At 39.9% G+C, this 26,907-nt stretch overlaps 1 protein-coding gene and 1 long non-coding RNA gene across 4 annotated transcripts in view; one reads left to right on the top strand and one right to left on the bottom strand.

Moving 5' to 3' along the window:
• Window positions 1–1,716: 1,716 nt before the first annotated feature.
• LOC132025050 (uncharacterized) lies at window positions 1,717–5,333 on the bottom strand. The gene is made up of 3 exons (XR_009406399.1): window positions 5,225–5,333; window positions 2,486–2,673; window positions 1,717–1,978 (listed from the first exon to the last, which is right to left on the bottom strand). It is a non-coding gene; the product is annotated as an uncharacterized LOC132025050 (long non-coding RNA).
• An 8,889-nt stretch (window positions 5,334–14,222) lies between these two features.
• SVEP1 (sushi, von Willebrand factor type A, EGF and pentraxin domain containing 1) overlaps window positions 14,223–26,907 on the top strand; it is a 178,849-nt gene continuing 166,164 nt past the window's right edge. For 2 of the 3 annotated variants that reach the window (XM_059411091.1, XM_059411092.1), the window contains exon 1: window positions 14,223–14,817. In XM_059411091.1, coding sequence (XP_059267074.1) covers window positions 14,287–14,817 — 531 coding nt within the window. In that variant the 5' untranslated portion in view covers window positions 14,223–14,286. Of the gene's footprint in view, window positions 14,818–14,975; window positions 15,138–26,907 lie in introns of those variants that run through there. The other variant, XM_059411093.1, reaches the window with a different exon arrangement.

Here is a 26,907-nt window from a genome sequence, read left to right on the forward strand (position 1 = left end):
TTAGGGCTATGGATAGTGGTTTATATTGTTGCTCAGTTCTCAAAGCTGTTCTTCTTTGTGTCTGTTCATGCACTTGGAGCTCATGAATGACAACTTATATGTGTTCATACATAGAATTAGGGAATCTTCCTCTAGCTCTCTACTCCCTGGAATTTCCCCTATACTCTCTATCTCTTACAATAAAAAGCCAGAATTTCTTTGAGAGTTTTATCCCCCCACTCTGTATAGAGACTGTGCTACCAGGGCTGCCCTCAAAATGAAGTAGCAAGAGAAAGGGGAGAAAAAAAAATGTTGATTCCCTCCATACACTTTGGACCACAGGAGCTCTTTTCTTTGTTCTTAGAGCCAAAGACATGAGCTTTCTCTATAAATTTTAGGTACCCAAATTGCTGCTGCTATGTCTAATTACCCTAAGATTTGGTGGCTTTCCCTGACAAGTGTTTAGTATCTGACATTTCCATAGTTCAGAATTTCAGGTGTTGCTAAGTTGGGTTTTCTGGCTCAGAGCATCTCACAAGGTAGCAGTCATGATGCTGCCCAGGGCTGCAGTTATCTCAAGTCTTGACAGTGGAAGAGTCAGCTTCGGAACATACAGCTGTTGACAGGCTTCAGAAATTCCACTTTGAAGCTTACTACGTGACAGTAGACAGGCTGCTGGTTCTTGTTGGCTGTTGGCCAGAGACATGAGTTCCTTGCCATGTGGACTTCTCTATAGGGCATCTCATGACACAGCAGCTGGCTTTTTTCAGAACAAGAGAAGGAGAGGTGAAAGAGAGTGAAAAAATGGAAAATAGAGTCTTCTGAAACCTAATCTTGACAGTGACATCCCAACACTTTGTCATATTTTATTTGTTGGAAGTAAGTTCATTATGTCCAACCCACATTCAAAGGGAAAGAATTACAAAATGCCATGGGATATCAGGAGGCAGAGGTCATTAGGGGCCATGGGGGGCCATTTCAGAAGTTGACTCCACACTTTCTTCAACTAAATGCCTAGTGTGCATGATTTTAAAGAGCATATTGTATCTTCAGACCTTTTCCATATACCATGGAAGAATATAAAATACTGGCGCATGTTTGGTTTTCTTTCTTTCCTGGCAAACTTAGATTCCATCTGGGTTCAATAGACATTAAGGATGTTGAAAAATGCAAGACAGATCTAGAAAGAGCCAAGGATATGGAAAATAAATGTGGGTATGCTTGGTGCATCATTTTAATGCTAGAATCGTTTCCTAGTCTGAATATTGTTAGGCAAATGAAGTATAAGAAACATCTGGCTAGAAGAAAACAAGGCACAGATTAACAGGATGAACAGAAGTTAGTGGAGTATGTTATTTCATTTTAAACTCTTCAAGTTTGCAAACACTGTAAGTCTGAGATCAAATCACATTCCATAAGGGATAAATTAAGCTACTGAAATTGGTCCTTTATCAAGTAGTGAAATAAGAGAGAAGTTCCCATTTTTCTTCAGACTTTACATCAGCTTAAGACCCACTGAGTACATTAAAGCTCTTTGAAGGCTTAGAATCCTTAGTTATGAGGCTGGCAAGTTGAAGAATAGGTACGAGATCCTTCAAAGTGATAGATTTGCTTCTAATACTGAGTGACCGAGTATATTTTCTGAAGAGGTCCACGATAATTTCATTCCACGTAATTTTCTGCAGTGTTGAACTCACTGCTTCCCAGTCAAGAGGTAGAGTCTCTTTCTCCACTCCCTTAAGATTAGATAGACTTTCTGTCTGCTTGACCATTAGAGTATGGCTGAAGTGATGGCATGCCATCTCCAGTCATCACTCTTAACAGGCTCAGTGGTTCTGCTTCTTGCCTGCTGAAGCTGCGAGCCACCATGTCAAAAGTCGGGGCTTTTCTTTTGGAAAGAGAACTACATGGAAATGCACTGAGTTTCACACTTGTGAGTGGGGAAGCCATCTTGGATGTCCTGGTCGGTTGACGCTCTAGGTAACTCCAGCCACAGCCTCTGTGTAATTGGAATCCCATGAGAGCTGAATGAGACCCAGTCAACTGATCCCAATTAACCAACAGAATCTTAAAAGTTAATAGTAATTGTTTTAAGCCATTAAGTTTTAGAGTGGTTATACTCCATAGATCATCAGAAACCGCTATGTATACAAAGCCAGAATTTGAAAAAAAACATTTTTATATTAAATATAGAGACCTCGGGAGGTTTACAATATTGAATTTACTTAACCATAGGTTACCACTGATACATATTTTATAATATCTATATTCTTGGTTCTCAAATTTGAAGGTTTCCCAGGTGTAATCTGAAAATTGCCCCTCTGCCTGGAGGGCATCGAGAGATAAAAGAAAGAGGCAGACCACTCCAGATTGATAGGTGGCAGGTTTAATAAAGTGAGGGAATTTATATAGGAGACTTGTCAGCTAAAATATCAGTAGACCTCCATACCCACCTACAGAACCTTAAGTTTATTTAGAGGATTTAACTAGGTTTAGTCATACATACCATCCAGATGGTCTCAACAACACATTGTTCTCTCAAGGCTGCCTCCTTGAATATGCTTCCTGCTGTGGGAATGGTGGCCAGAAGATACATTCCAAGGGCAGGGGATGTGGTAGGCAGCCTCCAGTTGTCTGGGTCTGGCTCAAGGTCAACCAACAGTCACATCCTCTGTACGATCTCCTCAGCACTATCTGGATGTGAATACCAAGGTATATTCTGTAGCTTAAAATATAATGAATGAAATAACCACCCGTAGCAATTGTTCTACCTTAAAATAAGCATTATTACATTTTTATGTTTCCTTGCATCATTTTCTACGTGTATTTTCTTCATTCACATTACACAAGTGTGTGTGTTTGCCTCCCCACCTCCCAATTTAGCAGGATGTATTGAGCATTTTTAGAGCCCTGAACTTTTTTGAGAACATATAAGCATACTAATTGTAAATTTTCTTTGTATGCATCAAATATGCTTTATCTAATCATTCTCAAATTATTTTATGTTAAGATTATTGCCAATATTCCCAATATGTCACTTTTGTAATTAGTACTAGAAATTCCAGCCTCGTACATAAATGTGTACTCATTTCTGATTATCTGCTTTGAGAGGATGCTTTGTTAAAGAATATGATCATTATAATTTTTTTAAAAATCGTATTATTGAATCAGGCCTCCAAGGATAACCATGTATAACAGCCCCACTTTCATCAAACTTTAGGGATGGCAGATAGATTCCATCTGGAGTACCAGCATCAATTAATTAGTGGTGGTGACCTGGCACTCCTTTATGAGGACTGGAAGACCACATGTGGTCCCAGCAGCAAAGAACGCTAAGATAAATTAGTGATGTTTAACTTCGATGAGGGATGGAAGAATAGAAACACATGTGCTTTGTGTCTGCTACTCAGCCTTCGCCAGTCTGGTGCTAAATATATATTCAGTAATTCTTGCCAACGTGAAATGCAAAGAAAAAAGTTTCTTGTTTTAATTATGATGCCTAGTTCCACAATTAAAAATGTGGCTGAATGGTTTTTCATATGCTTGGTATCCATCTGAACATATTCCTTGGTGAATTGCTTTTCCATTATCCTTTGTCCATATTTTCAGTTGTCTTGCTAATGTAGACTAACAAGGGTGCTTTATATGTAAGGATAATAAGATTTTTTTCTGCCATTTTCTATCTGTCTTTTTCCTTCTAATTTGTTTAATAATATTTTATGATGAATAAAAGTGTTAATTGCTATGTGATCAAATAAATCAATGCTTTCTACATGAACATTAGAAATGTTCATCTGTATATTCTTCTGTCTTATTTATGATTTAACTTATATTTATTTCTTAAGTCTGTCAGAAATCTAATATCCTTTTAAGGCATATTGAAGAGAGACAGTCTAAAAGAGGGGATTAAAAAAGACTAAGGAAATATCAAGTAAATTGAAAGTAGTGATATTGATAATAATAATAGTTATTATTATTATAATAAACCTGAGGTGCCATCCAAACATAATGAAGTTCAAAGTAAATGTGGTAAATGAACAAAGGCTAATTTTATATTGTTAAAGTTACCTTGCTAATGAGTATATCTTTATTCACAGAGAATATATAACCATTCTGAACATTCATGCATAAAACTTAATATATCACAAAAATATGAAGCAAAGCTAAAAATGTAAGTATAAATTGTCAAAAAAATGACTGTACCAGAATTTAACACACTTTCAGTCTTGAACAGATGGGATAGAGTAAAGTGAATAAGGATATAGAGCATTTAGATAATGTGTACAGTAAAACTGTTTTATAAGAGAAGAATTTATATCTTACAACTAAAAATGTCTCAAAACCTAATGACATATATTAGGTCATAGAAGATTTCAATAGGAAAAGACTTGTATGCCCTTGATGAAATAAACCTGGAAATTAATTTTAAAATACATTAACAAAATGTACAAACAAATACTTGGAATTAAAATTATAAAAATAAAATATTAAAATAAAATAAATCACCCACTTCAATAATTTCTGGACCAAAGAGGAAAAAAAGTCCAATTATAGGGTGTTTAGAGAATAATCATTCACTACACATAAGATTTAGCTGAAACTAGACTGCGTGGGAAATGATACCCCTAAGAGCTCTATTTAAAAAGCAGAATAAATAAAAATAAACAAAGGATTCAAGTCAAGGAACTACAGAAGAAATTGTTCAGGGTAAAAGCATAAGTTAATGTATCAGGAAACAAAAAGTCCAAGTTTGGGGTCTCTAAAAAGCACAATCAGTAAAAATGTTCATGCAAGTAATCAAGAGAAAAGTAAAATGAGCCATATATAATATTGCAAAGAAACTAAATGACACCATATATGTAGAAGAGAATACAATAATTGGAAACGTATGCTACTTAAATCTCTGTTAATAAATTTTTTAATTTACATTTGAATTAAGGACAATTTCCTAAGAAAATGTTAATGACTAAAACTTTCTTAAGAAAAGATATAAAACTTTAAATGAACACATAACCTTGGGAGAGTAATGGAGGAAAATAAAGTTGTTATTCAAGCTAAAAAGTAATGTTTCCAGTTCTGTGCAAGATGGAATAAGTTTACTCCACCCAGTTTCTTCCCCTGAATACAGCTATACAGTCAATCTGTACAGGAGCATGGGGCCACTATTTGAGGACTCAGAAAAGTTAGTAGTAGCAGGGGACTTGGGGAAGAAGGTCAGAATTCAAAGTGCCAGCAATGAGTTTACCATTTTTTTCCCCTCCAGGATTCTTCAGGTGGAATGCAACAGTCTGAAACCCCGAAGTAGACAGCCACTGGTGCAGAGACAGAGTGTTTTCCCCTCTGCTTTCATGCTTCCCAAACCTCAGGCAATCTCGTGGTGGCTGCAGTGACTTCAGCGGCTGCAGTGCAAACAGAAATTGCAGGGGCCAAACACTGGAGGAGATTCTCTCTCTCAACAGAGCTGAAAATCCAGGAGGATGTGGGGAAATCTTTCTGTCCTCCTGCCATTTGGCCCAAATTCAGATGTAGTCCCAGAAGGGTGCAGGAGAGTAGGATAACTAAATTATCAGTTTTTTGGGCAGAGTACTGAAGAGGGGAGCCCCAGAAATTGGGAATATAAATGGGCAATCATGGGAAGCAAAGGGCTTGGGTCTTCTAGGCTGCTTATGCATGGACTTGATCTTCATGAGTAACTGAATGCTACACAGGTTCCAGACTGACCCCTGGGGAGCTCACACTAGCAGAAGGTCTAATAGCATTGCAAAAACTTTGAAATCTGAACTAACATTGGAACTAGCACACATAAAAGTCTGGTTGGATCTTGTGGCCTGAAACTTCTAAGGTTAACTGCCAGCTAAAATGAAAACATCAACACTTTCTAAGGGATTTAAACAAGATCCAGAATCACATAACATATTTAAAATATTCAGGATATAATTAAAAATTACTCACCATATAGAGCTGTGAAGTGTGTAAACCTGGCAATTCACAGACCTGTATCCCTGGGGCTAATAATACATTATATTTTTATTAAAAATTTTAAAAAAATTTACTCACCATATAAAAAAAGAAATCACAACTTGCGTGGAGGATAATGGTAGATATTAGGACTATGTAATTGGAATTACATCACAAGGACTTTAAAGAAGGTATACAGATATCTCAAAACTATAAACACTCTTGAGACAAATGGAAAAATAGATTATTCCAGCAAATAGAAGATATTAAGAAGAATCAAATGAAAATATGAGAACTGAAATATACAAGAACTGAAATTTAAAATTTCCTAAATGGGCCCAATAGTAGACTCAAGGCAATAGAGAAAGGGGGAGGACTATCAATCTATAATTATACATAATTTTATAATTACATATGTGAGTAAATCTATATCTATTGATCTACTATATATCTATATTTATAGAACTTTATACAATCTGTATTATAAATATAGTATACATCTTCAACAAAATAGCCTTCAGGAATTAGGATGAAATAAACACATTTTCAGATCAAAGATAACGAAGATTTGTGCCAGCAGATCTGCTCTACAAAAATTCAGAGCAGAAGTTCTTCAGGCAGCAGGAAACCCACAATTTCAGTAATGAAGAAGGAGTAAGATGTTCAACATCACTGACCATTTGGTAATGCAAATCAAAGCCATGATGAGATAGCATCACATACGTACTTGAATGGTGATATATATACAATAGAGGTCCTCCGCCCTGCCTCCTCGCCCCGTAATACACACAGTACCAAATGCTGGAAGGGATGCATCGCCACTAGAACTCTCACACATTTCTGTTTCTATCACAAATGAGAAATGGTATGTGTACCACTCTGAAAACATTTGGGCAGTTTCTTATGACATTAAATATGATCTAGTAATCCCATCCTTGAGTATTTAGCCTAAATAAATGAAATCTTAAGTTTACACAAAAACCTGTATACAAACTCAGAAGAATCTCAAAGTTATTATGCTAGGTGAAAAAAAAAAAAAACAGTCTCCAAAAAATACATGCTGTATGATTCATTTATATGATCCTCAAAAAGATAAAACTATAGTATTATAAAACAGAGAAGTGGGTTGCCTGGGGGTTAAGAGTAAGGAGAGGGCATAACTACAGAGAGAGTTTTTTGGAGTGAGTGGACCTGTTCTATATACTGATTTTGGTTGTAGTTATGTGAATCTGTTACAGGTGTCTGAATCCATGAAACTGTACACAGAAGAAGTCAGTTTTACTGTATGATAATCTTAAAAATAAAATTTATAAAGTAACCATAGTTAAAGCTGCCTCCAAATGACAGTGATAGCGGTATACTTTGTCAGTAGGAAATTAGTTATCCTTACTGATTCTTTTGTATTTCACACACTGGTAGAAAAAAGAAAAGAGATTAGAAAGAACGTGCCTTTTTTTTTTAAGACTTTTGCCATCATTATTATTTGTTATTAGCACAGCAAACTCTAGAATTATGCTGGAAATCACAGAGTTTGGTTCAAGCCTTGACCTTGAGCGTAGTATTTAGAAACAAAGATGATAGTATTTTATTTTTTACAGATTGAAGATAATGAAAGATGAACACATTAAGCCACTACTTCTGAGGGGACACAGGGCTGGTGGATCTACAGAGTCCTTCAATGCATGTCCTTCTGGAAGAAATAACATCTCCCATGCACCTTTGAAAAGCTGGTTCACAAATTCAAGGATATAGGCAATGTGTGGGGCACACTCCTTTTTGGATGACTGTTTCTGAAGAAGTAAAGGAGATGGTCACTGTGAGCCTAAGGCCAGCCTGAAGAAAGTCAGCCTACAGAACATTCTAGAAGCTTGGGGTGCTTAGCAGTACCACATGTAAGATTGTCAATGCATGTGCCTTTTGCCAGTTCAAGATGCAAATCCTGCAAAGTTTAGCCAAGGACAACCCCAATTGTTGTTTGGAAACGTGCTCCTGATGCTCGGATCTCCTGCATAAGAACACCTGCTTTTCCCAAGATTGTTTTGAGACCAAGGTACTTTTCATATGAACAGGAAGGCCAACGAACAGTAGATGCCTCATTGGGTCAGGAGACAATCAAGACAACTTCCACTGGACTTCAGCCACCCAAACACAAGGCAAAGGTGATGGTGTGATGTGACCTGTGCAAAACACGAGTCTTGGGACCATTTTCTTTGAAGCTACATGTCTGAAGAGATGAATTTCATCATGTCAAATGACCAGTCAGTGCCTGCACATGACAGACTTGGGGCAGGGTGACTGGAGCGGTTCCAGCAGGCCGGCACACTACCACATGGGACTCGTTGGAGAGTCTCCAGAACTATGTTGGCTGATGGCGTTGTGTGGAGTAGACTACCAGATCAGAACTCCTTTTGAGGCCTTCCTCTGGGGTTTGTCAAGGCTTAGGTTTATCCTTCAGAAATCAGATACTAAATTATCTGAGGGCAAACAAATGAGAGATTGACACAAATGATAACTTCATGGGCCGCCTCACTGCAAGACTGCATTGCTATCAAAGCACAGCACACTGAACCTGCTATGCATCAAAAGGTAATAGCAGTAAACCATTTATATTTTTTGATTCTGTGGACACCTTTATAAGTTCTATTACTTTACCTATAAAAATGGTGTGACTGTGATAATTTATTTCAGAATTTATGGCAGGCTCAAATGAGATGAAACACATAAAATAACGTGCGCTTACATTTTTTTTTTCCAATGTGTATCTCATGTTGTAACCAGATTTGCAACATTTATTTACAGATATGGTGTTTCAATTGTTTGCAATGTCTACTGCTAGGACTTTTCTATCCTAAACTCCATCTTCAGGTAATTCTACTCAAACAAACGTACAAGGTAGTTTATTTTTCCAGCCTCTGTATGTGGGAGACTATCTTTGTTAAACACCCAATAAAAAGATACTCTTCTAGAATACAGTCATAAGGGGGCATCTTCCTCCAGTCATTACTGCCTGTCCTATGATTAGCTAACACTGTTACAAATTTTTAAAACAAGACACTATTCCCAGGACACATGGAATCTGAAAAAAATTCCTGCTCTACTTCCATTTACTTGACTTAATGCCTGATGTCACAGAAGGATCTTTGCCAGTATAACTCTGCTCTCTTTTTTGGTCCCCCTCCATGTTTCCCCAAACACACATGTGTCCTATCTTCTTACAGCACCTGCTTCAACGTGCAAAGATGGTTGCACTGAAGGATGGGTGCCCACTAGCACAGGTCTCAGTAGATAGACATGGATGGAAATTCAGTCTTTCGTTGACCAAACAGTGGTACTCTGAGACAGCACACAGGTGGTGAGAAAAATATAATGCCTTCCCCATTCCTGACTGTATCAACACAACCCCCCCCCCCCCCCACCATGGGAGTCTTTATTTCATAGAATGACACGAGGGTAATTTTTTTCCCCTCAGTTTAGCTCTAGTTTCCATTTCGATACCTTTTGGTGGCTTCTTTTTCTCAGTTTCTGGGTATCATGAAAGTTAATCATTTTCTGAGTCTGTTATCTATTGTGGGTTAAACCAGGGTTTCTGAACCTTGTTGCAATGGCCATATTGGTCTGGATGATTCTTTGTTGCGGAGGTTCTCTGATGCTTTCTAGGATGTTTAGTTGCATTTCTGGCCTGTACATGAGACACTGGTAATACTGCCATCTCCCCAAATATTTCCAAGTTTTGCCCATTGTTCCTTGCGAAGTCAACCCCCATTAAGAACCACGGCTTTAGACTAGAGAGTATAAACACTAGAGAGCTCTGCAGAGTAGTGCCAAGATTGGAGCTGCAGTCTTTTTTTTTTTTTTTTTTAAGATTTTATTTATTTATTTGACAGGCAGAGATCACAAGTAGGCAGAGAGGCAGGCAGAGAGAGAGAGAGAGAGGGGCGGAAACAGGCCCCCTGCTGAGCAGAGAGCAGAGAGCCCGCTGTGGGCCTTGATCCCAGGCCTGATCCCTTTAACCCACTGAGTCACCCAGGCGCCCTGGAACTGCAGTCTTAATAACGTTCTCTATGTCCCCATCTTACCATGAGGATGATGAACATAATCCTGACTGTTCAGCCTGTTGCAGGTACACAATGACATGTTGACATAGGTACTCACCCAGAGGGCATGTGTTGGAATTATCCAGGAAGCTTTAAATGTGCCTATACCCATGCCAAATACCTCAAAATATCGCTGCTTTGAAAATAAGGCATTTACTGGAACAGTTGATAGATAATGTTATTTAATGTGGTCATAAAGAAGTACATGTATTACTATATGACATATTTAGTTTTTGTTGTTTTTATTTTTCTTTTTGAGAGAGAGAGAGGGCATGTGTGCATGAATAGGGAGGGGTGTGGAGGAGGAACAGAGGGAGAGGGAGAGAGAGAGAGAGAATCATAACCAGGATCCACACCCAGCACAGAGCCCCACACTGGACTGATCTCACGACCCTGAGATCACTACCTGAGCCAGATGCTTAACTGACTGACCTACCCAGGTGCCCCTATGACACATTTATTTTTTAACAATATTTTAATAACTATATTTTGATTTAATCCAGTGTTTTTTAATGCAAAGAAAGACAAAGATTCCAGGATGGGCTGGGATGAAAAAAGTAGAAAAGAGGACTATAACCTAATCCCTATGGGTGATTAATTAGAACTCTTGTTAGAACCAGACACTATTACATAATTTACCACAGTTATATGTAAATAGAGTAGGCATCAGGTATATTTACTGTCCCAAACCAACGATCAGAAAGCGCTTGCAGAAACTGATTTATAACTCTCTCCTGTAGGAATGTCCTAAATTTTAGGGTAGGCTAAACTTTCTAGGCTTTTATCATTCCTTTGCTTTTCTTCCCCCTTCCCCTGTCCTTTGCATTGTGAACTCAACTGTCTTCTCATTGTCATGTGACTCAATTTGGTAATTATTTGCTCTATTCGTCAAATATTTTTAGCTTTCTGCTTCCTGGGAATATGGTGGGATTGTTTCCTTATTCCCGTTGGATTAGAGATGGCCATAAAACTTTCTTTGGCCAATGAAATGAAGCAAAATTGATGTGTGTCCCTTTTGGGACAACTTTAGGAGCCCATGAGCAATTCATAATGTTCTCCTTTTTTCTGCCACTACACTGAGGTAAAGCAAAGCATGTGGTTGAAAGATAGCCTCTGGCTACAGGTTTCGGTTTATTAGTCGGGATCAAGCTCAGCAGAATGTGATAGAAAAGTCAATATCAAAGTAGGTAGATGAGAAATCTGAGGTGAGTATGGTGGTTCTGCTGTACCAAGTCTGCAGGAAGTCAGGCTCCTTCCAGATTGTTACTCACCCATTGCTAGAATGAGACCATTGTTCTCATGGTCCAAGATGGCTACTAGAGTTCTGCCACTGTAATCATGTTCCAGGTAGAAAGATGGATTAGGGGATGAAAGGAAGAGACAACAAATAAAAAATAGCAGCTATCTTTTAAAGAGATCTTCTAGAAACTGCCATGCAAAGGAATATATATGTCCAGAACCTAGTCACATGGCCACATCCAGTTGCAAGGGTAGCTGGGATATGTAGTCTTTATTTCAATACCATATGCCTAGCTAAAACTCAGGAGCTCTGTTACTTGAAGGAGGTGATACCAGATATGGTGGGTAGGTGACTGGGAGTCTCTGCCACAGTCTCTGAGTATATGAGCTCAGTTAGGACAATTATGATGGCCCATCCCTTCAATCACAGAGTGGGCTTAGGGATGGGCATATAACCTATGCCTGCTCTTGTGGAGTCCTTCTTTAAGGTCATGGTGAGTGTTGCTTTGATAACATTTTAAACTTAAAGGAAAGAGTCTTTCCTTCTCAGATCATAAATCTGAAGACAGAGACCAAATCTAACATGCAAAGAGAAGCATAAGGGAGAGAAAAATGGAAGACCTAGGTAATTCCTGATTTCCTTTCCAAATCCTTTTGAGACCAGCTCCACCCCTGCCCTTTCCCCAGTTTAGTTATGCGAGCCAAGAAATCCCCTTTTGTTTAAATGAGGAGAAGTTGGGTGCCTAATGCTTGCAACCAAAGAGTCCTAGTGGAATTGTCTACCCCCCTGGAGTTTTGCGGAGAACACATGAGCTAGTACACATTGTAGTTGCCATGGTGCCTGGCACATCCGAGTCCTGAAATGTTAGCTCTTGATGATGTGTTTGAAATAAAACAGAGTAGATAAAATTTGGAAGAACTCTCTCTCTCTCTTTCCAGCTCAAATGAAGTCTTGCTTATTCCCCAGGAGGATTTAGACCTTTCTCCTTCCTGCTGCCCCTTCTCCATTCCTGCAGTCATCTTACTGCTTTGTAAAGGTTTCCAAATTACATTCTCTTCTGATATCCTTTGAACTTCTGGAGGACTGGAGCTGAGTCTTAGTCAACTATAAAACCTCAGTATCTAACATTCTGACACATGATAGGTGGTCAATAAATACTGTTAGAAAAATGAGAGTTTGAAGAATGTTCATGATTAAAGGTGGCAATGATAGAATCAGCATTTATAGAAGACACATTATATTCTAAGCCCTGTCCTAAGAACTTTAGGTTTTTGTGATTAAGTCCTCACAGTCACCCTACCAGACTATTATTATTACTCTGTTTCGCAAATAAGCAAACTGATGTCAAGGGCATACAACTAGTGAATGGTAGAGCTGAGGTTTCACCTCAGACAAACGGATTCCAGAACCTTAGCATTTCAACCAATACACTATGATGCTCTCAATGAAGGAATTCCATTAAATATAGATGGAATTAAATCATCTGATACTAGAGATAGAAGGAACTTGAAGATCATTGAATTTCATCATGAAATAGATGCAGAAACTGATGCCAAGGTTTGGAAGTAACTTGGTTTAGATGGTTTTGAAACTGCAGGGGCCTTTCTTCACAAGCCTCCTGACTCCTCCACAAGCTGGAATATTTTAACCGAGGTCCCTGCCTCTAATGCAAAGTATGCTTTTACTTTTAGGATCTTGTTTTGGAAAAGCCACACCTAGGTGGCAACCTGTGTTTCACAGTAGCTATGTGCCAGGTACCACTCAATGTCAAGGAAATAGACCTCTATGGGTCTTGGCTGTTGAAACAGACCACAGACACATGAGAGTATACTGGCAGTAAAGGAACACTACTCATTCTTCAGATTCCAACAGGTTCTTAGAGAAGGTTTCCCTGACCTCTTCAAGGTCAAGTCTGTCTACAGAGATCTCCTTCCTAGCACTTACATTGAGGTCCATAATTATATATACCCTTTGTGGAATATCTGGCTAATGGTCACCTCACTTGTTACCCAGTAAGTTCCCTGGAGACAAGATATCCATGGCCGTTTTTGTCTCTCCTTATATTCCTGGTGTCCTAGCACATAAAAGGTGCTCAAAGGTATTTGTTGAATGAATGAATGAACAAACAAACAAGTGAATAAGTAAATTCATGGACGAAGCAGCAGGACAGATTATGCCCATGGATGCGTAGGGGTAAATGTAGTCCCTACATGGTGTGGTCTGAGGGGGCGAGTCTACACACCTACACACACTACGGACCAGAAATCCCCACCAGCAAAGTCAAATAAACATCTATTTGGTGAGGGCTATGGGGCACCGGCGGGGAGGGAAAAGAGACACAAAAGGTGAGCAAGCAGTTTTCAAAGGATGCTTTCAACCCGCTGGCCAGTCCGTGTGTGTTTTCCTCTACAAAGTGTTTCCAATTACTGTGGCACTCTCGGTATCTGGATCCAACTCCAGTGAATTCCTCTGCAGCTCCTGCCAGACATATGGGATCAATCAGGGCTTCAGCGCTGGTGCGCTTGCTGCGGGAATGTTGACAGCCTGACAGACGCGGGGTTCTGGTGTCATGGAATCTCCGAGTCTTTGGCCTGAGCCCGGGAGGAGAATGAGAGGGGGAGGAGAGAGATAGAGGCAGAGATAGAGGAAGGAGAGAGGCGAGGGGAGCGGGAGAGACAGAGGAGGAAGAGAGCGGGAGAAGGAGGGACGCGGGAGATTTTTCTTGACTGCCCCCTTTCCTTCAAACATTTTATAGGCTTCGGAGAGAGAGGGAGGAGGCGAGAGGGAAGGAAAAAGGCGAGAGCGCGAGGGGTAGAGAGCGCGCGCCGTTCCCCGCGAGCCCCGGAGCCGCGGGCGTCCGCCGGTGTCCCCAGGCTGGGATAAGAGGGCGCCGAGGCTCCCGCCGCCGCCCAGCGCCCGCGCCGCGCACGCCCCTCCGCGAGCCGGGCGGCCGAGCGTCCCTCCGCGCCGGGGCCGACGCCTGCGCTCCGGCCCGGCCGCTCCGTCTCCAGCGCGATGTGGCCGCGCCTGGCCTTTTGTTGCTGGGGTCTGGCTCTCGTTTCGGGCTGGGCGACCTTTCAGCAGATGTCCCCGTCGCGCAACTTCAGCTTCCGCCTCTTCCCCGAGACCGCGCCCGGAGCCCCCGGGCGGCTACCCGCGCCGCCCGCGCCCGCCGAGGACGCGGCGGAGAGCAAAGTGGAGCGGCTGGGCCAGGCGTTCCGGCGGCGCGTGCGGCGGCTGCGGGAGCTCAGCGAGCGCCTGGAGCTCGTCTTCCTGGTGGACGAGTCGTCCAGCGTGGGCCAAGCCAACTTCCTCAGCGAGCTCAAGTTCGTCCGCAAGCTGCTCTCCGACTTCCCCGTGGTGTCCACGGCCACGCGCGTGGCCATCGTGACCTTCTCGTCCAAGAGCAACGTGGTGCCGCGCGTCGATTACATCTCCCACAGCCGCGCGCACCAGCACAAGTGCGCGCTGCTCAGCCGCGAGATCCCGGCCATCACCTACCGCGGCGGCGGCACCTACACCAAGGGCGCCTTCCAGCAAGCCGCGGTAAGGCGCCCGCCCCTCCGGGCTCCGGCCCTCGCCCCCACCCGGCCCTGCCCATCCTTCGCTGCCGGCTCACCTCCAACCCGGGGCTCACCCTCCCACAAGCCGCAGCTTCCCCACGTCAAGTCCCAGTGCACAGAATCAGAGTCCTGCCTACCTTCCTGTTGTTGAGAGGGGGTCCCGGCGGGTCGTGGGTTTTAAACGCTTAGTGAGATGGCAGGCTCCTCAGAGGGGTCTTTTTTGAGGGCCCTCTTAGGAAGGGGTCCTTAAAATGCGGTTCACGTTCGCACTTGCAGGGAAAGACCATGTCCAAGCTGGAACAGGTGAGTGTGGGTGTGTTATGAAGTGTCTCTAAAGGTAAGAGGTAGAGCGACCTGAAGAGTTCCTCAATTCCTTTTTGTGTTATTTTAGGTTTTTGATACTCATTTCACCGCATGCTAAGCGTCTTACCTTTACTCTGAGACCTTTACAGGATTTTTAGCATCTGGAAGAGGAAGTCAATTACAGAGGATGGACTTTTATGTAATTTAACTTTTTCTGATTAACCAAGTAATGCATATTCAGTTGAAGAAAATTTGGAACGTACAGAAATGTCTGACACATACCAGCAAGCCAGTATTTATGGAATGAATGAAACAGAAAGAGGGAAAAGGGGTGGGATTATAACCCCATAACCCTTAAAAAAGACCCCACTGTTTATATGTTGTTGAACAGTCGCCCAGTCTGCTTGTGCGTGCTTTTCACCACAGTGGTGTCTTGCTTGCATTTTTCATTTGTTAAACCAAAAATGATCTACACTAGTCTATTAAAGTCTACAGTAGCTGCATACTATTCCATTGAATACATACACCAACATTTATTTTACTTGTCACCTATTATTGGACATTTAGGGGTTTTGTTAACAAAATTGTGGTTAACACAAATATTTGTATGCCCTTTTGATTACTTACTTAGGAAGGTTCCTGACTTCAGAATATGAACACTTGTAAGCTTCTCGATGCGTACTTATCCAGTTCTCTCCTGGAGGGTTGTGTAAATTTACATTCCCACCAGCAGAGTATCACAGCAGTAAATTTGCCATATGGTCACCAATAACATGTACTATTATTTTAAATATCTTTGCCAATTTCATCGTTGAATAGAGGTATCATCTCAGCAAATTCACATTTTTAGTTTTACTGAGGATGAACATTTTCCAGTACATTTACTGTATTTTTCCTTTGATCATTACCTGGTCATAATTTTTGTCCATTTTGCACTGACAATACATGTTCGTTTTTTTTTCCCTTAATGATTTGTAAAAGCTCTTTATATAGTAACAGTGGTAACTCCTATTTGTATATGCTGCAAATGTTTTTCCAGTTCACTCCCTTTTACTTTTGTTTATTGCAGTGTTGTTAGATGGGTGATATAACTTTTTATATATTCAGATCTATTAAACATTGTCCTTAAGATCCCATATTTTCTTGCATTCCTAGAATGGCCTTTTCATTTCCCAAATTGGAGAAATGGTTTTCCATTTAACAGTATAATCCGTCTGGAACTTATTTTAGTGTATGGTATGGCAGAAATACCCAGTTTTATTTTTTAGTAAGTAGTTAATAAGTTGTCCTAGTATCATTTGCTTGAAAGCTATCCATCCTTTTCCAATTTAATTGAATGCTACTTTTATCATCCACTAAATGCTTATGTGTATTTGATCTTCTGACTTTCTGTTAATTTGTCTTATCTATTTATTATTATTTAGCTTTGCAAAAGTGATTGAATTATTATAACTTTACAATATATTTAAATATCTGGCAGTGCAAATTCTCCTTTTTTCTTATCCCTTTGAAATCAATTCTTATGCACTCCTTACTTACTATGGATTTTTAATTCATTTTCACGTATTTCAAATGAAAGCAACCAGGATTTTGATTTCAATACAGAAAATATTGAATTAAGTTGTAGATTACTTATATTATTATTATTATAAAATAGTTCCCTCCAAGTCAAAAATATGGTATGTCCATATATAACCGGTTCTTCTTATATCATTCAATAAACTTGTAGATTTCTAATAATTAAGTCCTGCATACAGTTCCAAATTTAGACCGAACTATATTCTATTCAGTATTGCTACAGTAATAGCACCTTTTCAAATTCAATTGTAAATGATTATTCTTGTTCTACAGAAACATTGTTGATTTTCTGACTATATCTTCTGTATCTGGATTCTTGCTGAAGTCTCTTTGGTTCATTTTTTTTTTCTTTTTAAATACATTTTATTTTACTGATAATAAATGGTTTATAGAAAATGAAATAATCAGACAAATTTCCTATAAATACACTGTACTATTGTGATACACACCTTTCTTGACTTTTTTCAGTTCTTTAAATAATAGGTATTTTGTTGTTGTTGTTCATGCATAAGCAGTGTTTTCCCAAAACAGATTATATCATACATTCTGTTTTGTAAGTTGACTTTCTATTCCACCATATTTTCAGTCAACTTTCCATAATAAGAAATATACTTTTACTTTATCATTTTTCATAGTCACATAGTATTCTGTCATAGAATATGCCTTTATTTTTACCATGTGAATACCTATTATTATATATTTAGGCCATTATAAACAATATTGTGTGACTAAAGTTTTGTTCATATCTTTAATAATTTCCTTAATGCAAATTTCTGAAGTGGCAGCTATTGATAAATCAAAGAGTATGTCCATTTTTTAGGCATGTGCCAAGTTGTCCTGAAGAAAATTGGTACCAAATTGTACTCCTATGTGAAGTACCTGGATCAGTCCTTAGGAAGCAGCCAACACAGGTTTAGTATCATTTGAACACCACCCCCTTGTCCCACTTTATATGTGAAAGAGTCCCATTTTGAATTGCATTTCCTTATTAGTGAGTCTGAACACTTTTTTCATATATTATTGGACTTATATAGCTCTGCTTTTTTGGATATCCATTAAAATATTTGGGGGTTATTATCCATTTTTTATTTGAGGGTGGTTCTTTTTCTTATTGATTTGCAAATGCTCTTTGCATCTTGATGGTATTAACCTTCCCACTGCTAAGTATGAAGAAAGTTGTTTTTCTTGGTATTTTACTTGCATTCTAAATTTCTTCATGGTGATAACCTCTATCATTTTATCAACTGTTTGAATTTATTTTTCTTTTCATTTATGCTTTTTTTCATTTCCTGTGAAGTTTGAAAAGCTTTTGCCTCTAGGAGATGAAGTAACTCCTTAAAGATGCTCTCCTTTTACTGAATTGTTTCACAGGCAGGGTTCAGTTTTGCAAATCCAGTTCTCTGTTGGCCCCCACTCCAAGTACTCATGAAGTCCTAGGGCTGGCCTTTTTCCTGATGTCACCACCCACTCCATCTGAGAAGAACCCTGCTGCATCAGGGAAAAACTTGCCATATACCCACTCCTCTGTTTGGATTGGCCAGGTTTGCCTGGGGCCTCTGAGTACGTTGATCCAAAACAGTTAAATGGGTAATGAATCGAGTACACACTGCTCGCTTCAAGACCTACTCTGTCTTCAGCCTTCTCCTTCCAAATACTACATCCTGTCTTGGAAAGGGAAATTGCCAACAAGGTTCCCAGTGCTGTTCTTCAGTCTGGATCCGTTTGTAATCTAACAAGCTGAGACTTCTCAAAAGTTGGTGTTCATTGACCTTCCCTTTGATTTTATTTTTCTTTTCTCATTTGGATTATGTGAAGGTGCCCGAGAGGGTCAGAAACCTGGAAACTTAACGCATCTTTATTGTAACTTTTCTGAACCGCTGATGAGTATTGTTAGGTATAATTAAAATATGATATTGGGAGAAAATCAATAGAAGAAGAGTGATGTTTAAAAATGATATTAGTGAAGGGGCGCCTGGGTGGCTCAGTGGGTTACAGCCTCTGCCTTTGGCTCAGATCATGGTCCCGGGTCCTGGGATCGAGCCCTGCTCGATCGGGCTCTCTGCTCCTTGGGGAGCCTGCTTCCTCCTCTCTCTCTGCCTGCCTCTCTGCCTACTTGTGATCTCTGTCTGTCAAATAAATAAGTAAATAGAATCTTTAAAAAAAAAATGACATTAGTGGAAGTTCGAATATGGGTTTCTGCATGAGGATGAGACAAGCCTGTTTCACTCCAGAATTAGTTTGAAAATTGTAGTTCGGGTTTGGATATGAAACTCAATACATTTCATCAGGGAAATGAGACACTTCATCAGATTCCCGTGTGTGTGCAGAATGGTATTATTGGAACGGACGGTGTGTGTGACTTGGGAAAGTGAATATCACAGGGATATTTTTGAGGTTGTTAATGACTTTCCCAAGAAAAATTAGTTTTTCAAACCTTTTCCACTTGAAACTGAATGTCCACCCAACTATACACAGACATAAACACAGGCAGACAGATACATAATGCACAATAACATAAACATAGATACATATTTGCAAGTCCATGGCTGTCCCTAACAGTCCATACACCTGACTCCTCTTATGTAAAAATCCCAAGATGTAAAATTTCCTTTACCAGCATGAGATTTGCTGTTAGCTTTCAGTATGTTACACTTTATTTCAATGGATAAACTGCAGTGTAGGCCTTTTCTTTTTAGACGTTATCCCCCCAGCACTCATCAAATAGGGCAAGGACTAAAGCAGTGCATCTACAGGTAGCACAGGTCCTTGCAGAAACACAGTCAATAGAAGGGGAGGAAGATTTAGCACCTTGAACTTAATTACATGAAAACCTTTTGTTTTATAAAACAAACAAAAAGCTCATTAGATTCTCCTTTCCAAGGGATGACTTTTTCATAGTCATCTTTCTTCCTCATTTTTCTCTCTGCCATGTATTTATAAATTGCCTTTCCTAACCTGCATCTTTTGGATTGGCCATGCTATAAATGCAAGGCTCTCCACCTCTTCAGCATTTCCAGTTTGCAATAAAAGCAGAGCCCCTCATTCCTACTTCATGTTCACTAAATATCTATTAAACAAACAGCATAAAGCTTCCTTTGGAAAAAATTTCTGCTTTTCTCCAACGTTCCAGAGTTCCAGAAATATGATCCTCTGGTGGGGAATGTGCTGTCTCACAAAAATTTCGAGCTTTAGATGGCCAGAAGACTAGGAAGAGATGGGCAGCAGCTATCTTCCTAGCTCTGGGGAAAGAGCATCTCTGTGATATGTTCACACTTGTACACATTCACACCTTTACCAGGGGGCAAGTCTGCTCTCTCAGCCTTATGGCAGGAAAGGATCTGTTGTTAAGTTTTCTAATGAAATCTGGAGATGTGTGAGATGGCACTAGATTAAAACCCTGATCAATAAAGTTAGAGCCATTTTGTTTTCATACAGTAGACCAAAAATAGCTTTTGTACATTTTCCAGCAGGCTTTCTGCTGGTCCAAATCCTGAAGGAACAGGGAGGTTTGAGCTTTCCTTCTAGAGGAAAAGGTAGAGGAGGAGTCATACAATCTGCAGTGGATTCAGCTGATGCAAACTCAAAGAGCATGATTTAGATGTCAAGAGTTGCTCACTGATGCAGAGTCTATGTTGTTTCAATACTGAAAAGATGCGCTTCTAGATGTCCCTCTGGAAAAGGCCTCTTTTTTGTGCTGCTGAAACTTTTAAACAATTCTCCTATTACCTTGGTCTTATATAGGAGCTTGTTTCATTATCCCAGCCAAACCTTAGAAATGCGAATGAATGAAGGAATTGAATGAGCCCTTAGTGCATGAAGTAGAATAATAAGAATGATAATATAATAAGAAGAAGAATAAGCAGATGTACACCTGCTGCTTCTGTCATCGTTGTTGGCTGCCAGGAATATGCTGTGTTTGGTTGAACCGTATCATGAGAACTCTTGGGCAAAGACTTGAATGCCTAGACACAGAGAGAGGATGGGCTGTTCTGTCCTATTTCACCTCTGTGGTCGAAGGATAGGAAAGTTTCTCCCATCCCCTACCTCTTGCCATGTCGTCCTGGTATAAATGTGCTCAGAGAGGATATCTCTTCATAGTGGCCACTAAATTATTCAGTGTGTCCGTTCTTGAGCAGATATGCCTTTAATTTGTAAAGAGATTTATAACTTTACAGTGCTTTCATATTAAGATTTTACAGAATCTGTTCTGAAGATTCGAGCTTTATAGGAACAGCATCAGATTCTGGAAGAAGTTAGGCAACTAAATGCTAGTCACAAAACTAAATAAATGCCATGGACAGAGTCAGTCCAGTCTTCTGACTTGTCATCTTGTCTTTTTCTCCTCTGCCTGCCACTTCTCAGCCTCACCTACCTTTGACCATGTTACCTCCAGGACTTGAGTTATATCAAAAACTAAGGAGAAGTAGAAGATTCCATTTCTAGAGCTATAGAAGTGTTATATTAAGACATAAAGCCAAGCACTAGCCCAGAAGACATAAACCACAGTTTTCAGGCCTTTTCATTCAATGGATACTTTTCAGTTGGACATATGTATAGATGTGCACATTTGTGTGTGTTTACATATATACAATATATTTTATTTTTTCCCACCCCAAACCCTCCCATGCAATATATTTTATAATACTAGCAGATACTTTAAAATCAGAAGATAGCAGTTTAAAAAAAATTTAACTTTTTTGTCTTCCCCTTGACAAATTGGAATACATTGCAGTTCTGGATGTGGTTTGTCTCCACTCATGAGAGTTCCCACCTGGCTCATGGAGTCTCCTTTCATGGTCCTAATTGCTATTCTGTAGCGTGATATAGACCAATCATTGGCAGAGCCTGAATGGTATAATCCCTTCCAGTTTATCTTCTGAGCTTCCTTTTTAAACGGTGAATTATCTAGGAGTAGGTTTAGCTGGATGTAATTGAAAAATCTAAAGTACCACTGGCTTAAACACAAAAAGCATTTATTTATGTCTCAAATTGTTTTGGAAATTGTTAGAGGGGCCCCTGGGTGGTTCTGTCAGTTATGGGTCTGCCTTTGGCCCAGGTTACGATCCTGGGGTCCTGGGATCGAGTCCCACATCGGGCTCCCTGCTCAGTGGAGAGCCTGCTTCTCCCTCTACCTGATGCTCCCCCTGCTTGTGCACATTCTTTCTCTCTTTTTCCCTGACAAATAAATTAAAAAAAAATTTTTTTTTTTTTAAAGAAAATCGTTAGAAAATTCTAACAGGGCAGGTCTGTGATGTCTTCAGGGGTCTGGAGTCTCTCCTTTCAGGTCTCTGCTCCACCATCTTCAGGTCACCCCAGTGACCCAGCGGTCGAAGATGGCTGTTAGAGCTTCTACCCATCAGGGGCTTATGCCAGACCCCAGGGAGGAATACAGGGCAAAGACAGTCACATCATTTTTTCAGGAGACTCTGTGGCTATCCACACAATACTTCCATGTAGATCTCATTTGGGACAACTTGGGTTCATGCCCATCCTTGAAGAGGGAGGAGAGGATGGATGCCGAGGAGGTAATGAGCAGGCTTTGCCATTCCAGTGTTCAGAAGAGCCTGTGTCTAACCAGGGACATTTCGGAAATCCTACTTTATTTCTTCCTCAAATGGCACTGGCCTGCCTCAGCTCAAGATGGAAGACTTGGCCCTTCCCTAACTGAAACATCTTCACCCTTGTGCTTGGTTATACTTCTTTTAATAAAAACTGTCAATGTTCCAGAGCAATTCATTTAAATTTTGCCAACAAAAAACTACTTACATTCATTTCCCAGGAGCCAGAAGCTTCTAAATAATATGGCATCTGCTCCCAAATAAAATATTATACTAAAAGTGATGGGGGGGAGATGCACACTATAAAATAAAAATCAATATTTTTTACCATTAATTTAGTAAACCCAAGTTAATGTTTCGCAGGAAACATGGTGCTTCTTTGGCTTTTCTAGAATAAGCTGTCCAGTTAAGAGACCTCTACATTACACAGAATTTCCTGTCCGGTATTGTGTCTGCCTTTCCCTGATTTTTGAGACTGTTCTCTAAAGCTCCCAGGCCATGTGAAGAATGGGTTTCTGGCATAGACTCTGCTTATATACAGTAACCTGCTCTGGTTTGGAGGCCAGTTGTGGGTAGGGAGAACTCGGCGAGAGCTGACGGTGTATGTTGGATGTTGTTACAGTGCTCTGCTTGAAGTGAATGACAGTGGTCAGAAGGTAAAATCTGCAACACATTAGTAGATGTATTTACTTATCAATCTTCATAAAAAGATTCTTAAAGTATGCATCTTCTTTGCTATCTGTCCTCCTCATGAGGTCATTCAAGCAGTTGCTGTTTTGTGTAAAGACTTAAGAAGTAAAGATTTTTCAAATTCAGAGCATATATTTCTTTCAGAGCTCTAGGAATCATGAAAGCTCTCCACCTGAGGACAGATTCTCGTTACTATATACATTGCAGTGGTGCTAGCTACCTTGTTTCTAGACGTGAATAGACAGAATCCAAAATTAAGGAAAAACGAACATCCTACAATATTAGTAGAGAAAAACATTTTAAAGAAAGTTCTTTAAACTTTCTTTAAAAAACTCCATGATTGAATCATTTACTAAGTAAAGCAAGTTTACTTAGTAAATTGACTCAGTCACTGAATAAGTAGAATCCAAGTTGGATATTTTTCCAGTTGTAAGTTGCTGCTAGAGTAAACAAAATATATTTTGAGATACACACATTGGATGCACTATTTCCTTTATTCCTGCTGAACCCCTCCTAATAGACTTCATTGTGTGATGCCCATCCTGCCATACCTGGTTTTAGGTTATATTGGCTGCTAATCCAAAATGTAAGTTTTTTGTTTTGTTTTGTTTTGTTTTGTTTTGTTTTGTTTTTTCAAAATTTCAAAGATGGTATTTTAAATGTATATTCATGTATGTGGTTAAAATACATACACTTTATTTTCTTCAGATATGAACCTCTTCAAATTTTCATTAGCTCTGCCTCTAAACTCAAGTGCATCCATACTTCCTTACATGTATTAGAGTGAGGTCTCTGCCCTCAGCCAAGGAAAACCTTCCCCCAGGTCTTTCCCCTTCTTTCTTATGTCTTCAAGCTCTTCCTTTCAAGGTAGAACATTCATAATACATCTATATATTTAAAAACTTGGTAGCTTGTTTCCAGAGCAATATGATAAATTGTCAATATGTTAATAGAGTTGTAAAAAACAAATCTGAAAACTAAGTAATTACAAATCAAAGAATTTCTTGTAAAATACTAACTTAAGACATGCTCAAAGATTCTGTAAAAGGATATTCATCCCAGCATTGCTTGAGTAGGAAAAATTTAGAAACAATCTGGCTATGGTTTGGGAGGGCTTAGTAAATTGTACCTTCCTTCACCTCTCCTGAGTTCTAGATCAATTAAATTATAATTCAGCATAAAAGACAGGTGGATAATTGCACATGGCCTTGTCTCCTGCTCATGGAGAATATGACTTTGGTGCACAGCTTCCTAATACTAAATCTTGAAATTAAATGGACTTCCCTCCCCAGGAACAGACAGTTCTGGGCACATGGGAGCTTGCCTTTGTAAAATCGAGAGCGCTCTTTCCCATCAGCCAAAGGCTGAAGAGAAGGGGAGGAGTGACTGGGGAACCCTCTTCCCCAGGAGGGTAACTTGTGGCTGACACTCCACACAGAAAGTAGAGGCAATAACCACCAAGTTCCAACAACTCAAGACGATTTAAAAAAATACTGTATCTACACAGGAATGTATTATAGTCAATTAAATCATATTTTTAAAAAGATTTTATTTATTTATTTGGCAGACAGAGATCACAAGTAGGCAGAGAGGCAGGCAGTGAGAGGAGGAAGCAGGCTCCCTGCCGAGCAGAGAGCCCGATCCAGGGCTCGATCCCAGGACCCTGAGATCATGACCTGAGCTGAAGGCAGAGGCTTTAACCCACTGAGCCACCCAGGTACCCCTTAAATCATATTTTTAAAAACTATTTAATGACAGAATAAATCAGCATATTACATGAGCTGAAACTTTCTGTGGGTGTTCACCATCAGTTTATAAAACTGTATATATAACATAGGTCCAATTTCATTAGATATACACACTCAGAAAAAACTGTGAAGAAAAATGTTTAAATCTTAACAGAAGTTATCTAGTATATTTACCTATTTAAATATATCCATTTCTACTGTCTTTGAAAAAGTATTTACAGTGAACACGCACTGCATAGTTGGAAGTAAAACATCTCTGTCCACCTGAGCACATGCGATTCGAGACCTACCTTTAGGGTATCTGAAGGCATAGCCAGAAGTGATGGGGTTCAAGTATGAGCTCCCTTTTATGTTTCAGCTTTTATCTTTTTTTTTTTTTAAAGATTTTATTTATTTATTTGACAGAGAGAGATCACAAGTAGGCAGAGAGGCAGGCAGAGAGAGAGAGAGGAGGAAGCAGGCTCCCTGCTGAGCAGAGAGCCCGATGCAGGACTCGATCCCAGGACCCCGAGATCAGGACCCCTGAGCCGAAGACAGCTGCTTAACCCACTGAGCCACCCAGGCGCCCTCAGCTTTTATCTTAAATATTCAGGAGAATATTGTGTTCTATTTTCCAATATGGGAATTTAAAAAATAAAATGACATTTTAGGGGCACCTGGGTGGGTCAGTCAGTTAGGTGTCCAACTCTTGATTCTGGCTCAGGTCATGATTTCAGGGTCTTGAGCTTGAGCCCAGTGTGGGGCTCTTTGCTCAGTGGGAAGTGGGCTTGAAATGCTCTCTCTCCCTACCCCTCCCTCAAATAAGTAAATCTTTAAAAAAAAAATGAAATAATACTTTCACTTATTATCAAGAAATTGAAATGATAGAATTCTAGTCTTGTCTTTATCAGAGAGATGCCAAATGCTGTAGCATTGAGTCTCTTAGGGCTGGAGAATCATACTGGTTTGAAAGTGGCGCTGACCTTTCGATCCTGTCACTCACTCCAGCTGTCCTTCTCTTCTGTCCTGGTGCCACACTGGATCTTGAGAATCCAGACTCACATACAACTCTGCACACAGACAATAGTGGGTTTTTTTGTTTGGTTTGGTTTGGTTTTTTTCCCCACTACTTGGCAAGCTAGTCAATCATTGAGGAGAGGAGCCTGGACAGCTGGCCATGACGTGACACAGAGCAGGGTGTCGAGGCTGCAGATGGTGGACGAAACGGACTCCATCACCTTGCTGAGAGGTCAGGAGAATGTGGCCCTCCTTTGTCTTGTCACACACCAAGAGGGATGCTGACCCACTGCCCTGTCAGTGTCTTTCACTCTTGCTGGTAATCCTCATCAAAGAACATTCTCAAGGAAGAAGGACGCTAACCCTTTAATGTTATCACATGTAAATGAAATGATTGCCTCAAAGGACCCATTTTCCTCAATTAATTCTCTAACTCTCTAGCTTCATTTTTTATTGTGGTTCTTTTTTTTTTTTTTTTTTTGGTCCTGTGCAGTAAAAGAGAATCTGTTTGCCTGCTGTTGTTGATGGAGAAAGTTCAGGCACATTCAGATGTGTTGTTTGATGGTGAGTTTTGATCCTGGCATTTCTTTCAACTTGGCTCACACATTTTGACCTACACCAGCTGAGTCATATTTGCAAGCCTTGTCATTTTAATCCTATTTTACGGGCTTTACCTTTCCAAATGAATCTGAAATTCACTTTGAAAGAAATTAAGCAAGTTTTGTTTATGTTTTTCACATTACTCTTTCTCGCCAAGATTGCTCTCTTTTTAGTCACGATTTCCTTCAAAATATGCACACTTGGCTTTTAAATGTTGCTCAGAAGTAATGATTTCAGGCAGTTCTTGTTGGAATCTTCTAGCAATCAAGACACCAAAGTTTAGGCTTTTTGTATCTGGTTGGTAGTAAAAATCTGTATTTTAAATACTCATCTGCAACAGGATGTTATGTGGAACTCACTGTTGTCCCAGATTTGGCAGGATCCATGGCTTACCCTAAAGAACACTGATCATTCCACATTTTGAAGAGAGCCACCAGTAATTGGGACTGAAACATTCGCTCAGAGTTCACAGCCTGCAGAACAGACCCCACAAAATCAATTCCACCTCACCTCCTGCCCAGGACCCAACTCTAGTCTATACCAGGAGAGAATTTAGGAGCAAGAGGTAAACAGAGACAGAACCACAGCAGGCATTGGGAT

Source organism: Mustela nigripes, chromosome 9 (genome assembly GCF_022355385.1).
Source record: "Mustela nigripes isolate SB6536 chromosome 9, MUSNIG.SB6536, whole genome shotgun sequence".
NCBI lineage: Eukaryota > Metazoa > Chordata > Mammalia > Carnivora > Mustelidae > Mustela > Mustela nigripes.